This window comes from Aplysia californica, unplaced genomic scaffold (assembly GCF_000002075.1).
Source record: "Aplysia californica isolate F4 #8 unplaced genomic scaffold, AplCal3.0 scaffold01157, whole genome shotgun sequence".
NCBI classification, from domain to species: Eukaryota; Metazoa; Mollusca; class Gastropoda; order Aplysiida; family Aplysiidae; genus Aplysia; species Aplysia californica.
This window is the reverse complement of record NW_004798427.1, coordinates 65724-67666: the sequence shown is the minus strand read 5'-3', so window position 1 is coordinate 67666 and position 1943 is coordinate 65724. Positions and strand designations below refer to the sequence as shown.

Genomic DNA, 1943 nt, shown 5'->3' with positions numbered 1-1943 from the left:
CAAAACGGAAAATGAAATTTAGTTAGAGAAGTGACTTGTCTTTTCGGGTCGCAGTTGAGTAGCGTGTTGTTTTTCATGAGATTTATTGTCGTTCTTTGTTCTTTTCAGACTGGAGAGGAGAGAGTTTGAGTGACTGTCACGTCTTTTCTGGGACGAGGCGGGTGTGGGAGACAGTGGGATAGAGAGAGGGAGAGGGGGAGTGAGAGTGTAATAGAGAGAGGGAGAGAGAGAGGAAGAGGAGACCATGAGTTCCTACTTCGTGAACTCTCTCGCCGCCTGCTACGGGCCTGGGTCGGCAGCAGGACTTGACCCCTGCGCCGACGGACTCACAGGATACGACCGCAACCCCTACCACCACCACCACCATCACCAAAGCCACCACCACCACCACCCGCACCACCACCACCAACAGCAGCAACAACAACAGCAACAACAGCAACAGCACCACAGCCCGGGAGGTGCAGGAGGTGGTGGAGTCTACTCTCCGTCGCCGTTCGCCACTTCGAGGTACCCTGGCTACCACCACCCGCGCCTCACCCCGGACTCGCGCTATGGTGACATTGCTGGAGACTTCTACAACGCTCCTAGACTCACCCACCTCCCCCCTGCCTCCCCTAGCCCGCCCCCCATCCACCACACGCTCACGGCTGCTCAAGGAGGGTCGGCCTCTTCTCCTTCCTCCTCTCCGCACTCCTTCGTGGATAGAAAAATCCCTCCCTCCTGCATCGACGTACGCCCTAACGGACCTCTCTCCGGGGCGGTCCCTGCTGCCTCCTCCTCCTCCTCATCCTCCTCATCTCCGACGTCATCGTCGTTACAAAATCTGACCAACAACAACAACAACAACAACAACAGCAACAACAGCGGGAATAGCGGCGGTGCTGTTGTCGCGGATTCAAACAGCAACAGCAAGACAAACTGTTCCGCCAACAGCCCTGGAGGCAATAACAACAACAACAACAACAACACTCACAACAACAACAACAACAGCAACAGTAGCACGTGTAACGGCGGTTACTATGGCAACCCGCCAGTAAACAACTTCCTGGAAGACAACAAATCGTGCGAGTCGCCTCCCCTAAGCCAGCGACAGAAGCTCCCCCAACCCGCGCACCAACAACCCGGCGCCCCACCCTCCCCGCCCTCTCCGCCGCCGACAAAACCTCCACCACCACAACAACAACAGCAACAGCAACAACAAAACCGACAGGGCGAGACAAGCGGGGCTGGATCCCCCACGAGTCAGTCCGACCAGGGCCCCTTCCCGCCGCCCCAGATATACCCCTGGATGCGCAGGATGCAGTACAGTGCCGGTGAGTCTGATCAACATTCCGGATGTAGTTTGTAGCTTTCTTTTTTGGTAAGAGTTTTACGGTCTTTGCAACACAGTTAGGTCATGTAAGTGCCGGAGATTAAAAGTATTGATAGAGAGTAACACTGGCGCTCATATGACCTTATGCAGTTGCGAGCACCGTAACTACTCCACTAAAACTAAACGAGAGCAACATACAGAAAAAACCCAAACAAACAAATCAAAACAGATAAACAAAACCCACAAATAAAAAAACAGAACAAAACAAAGCAAAAATAAACAACTGGGAAGAGAAAAAGACGAACAATTTTTATTTTGGAAAGATAGGAAAGAAGGAGCATACCATGCGAGGACACCAACCAAACGCCGATACTTCTTCACCAATTATTACTGCGTGTCGTTAAGTTTTAAGAAATACAGTACAATGCTGACAAGGGACGTCATCATGTCTTGTGTACTGGCACCAGTTGTAAACAAGTCCCCCCGCAAAAAAAAATTTAAAAACCTATACGTTGTTAGTTCTTAGATTTTTTTCTCTAGGTCCCTAATCACAGTCACACAAACGTCTCTACTTTGTTTCTGAGGCCGATTTAAAAAAAAGAAAAAAAAAAGGAAAGGGGGGTTGGGGTGG

General features: G+C 51.0%; 1 protein-coding gene across 1 annotated transcript; it reads left to right on the top strand.

Moving 5' to 3' along the window:
• Nucleotides 1-112: 112 nt before the first annotated feature.
• Nucleotides 113-1487, top strand: LOC101845290 (probable serine/threonine-protein kinase tsuA). The gene has a single exon (XM_005111971.3). It carries the CDS (start codon nucleotides 245-247, stop codon nucleotides 1346-1348), a length of 1104 nt encoding a protein of 367 aa, XP_005112028.1. The 5' UTR covers nucleotides 113-244; the 3' UTR covers nucleotides 1349-1487.
• Nucleotides 1488-1943: the final 456 nt, after the last annotated feature.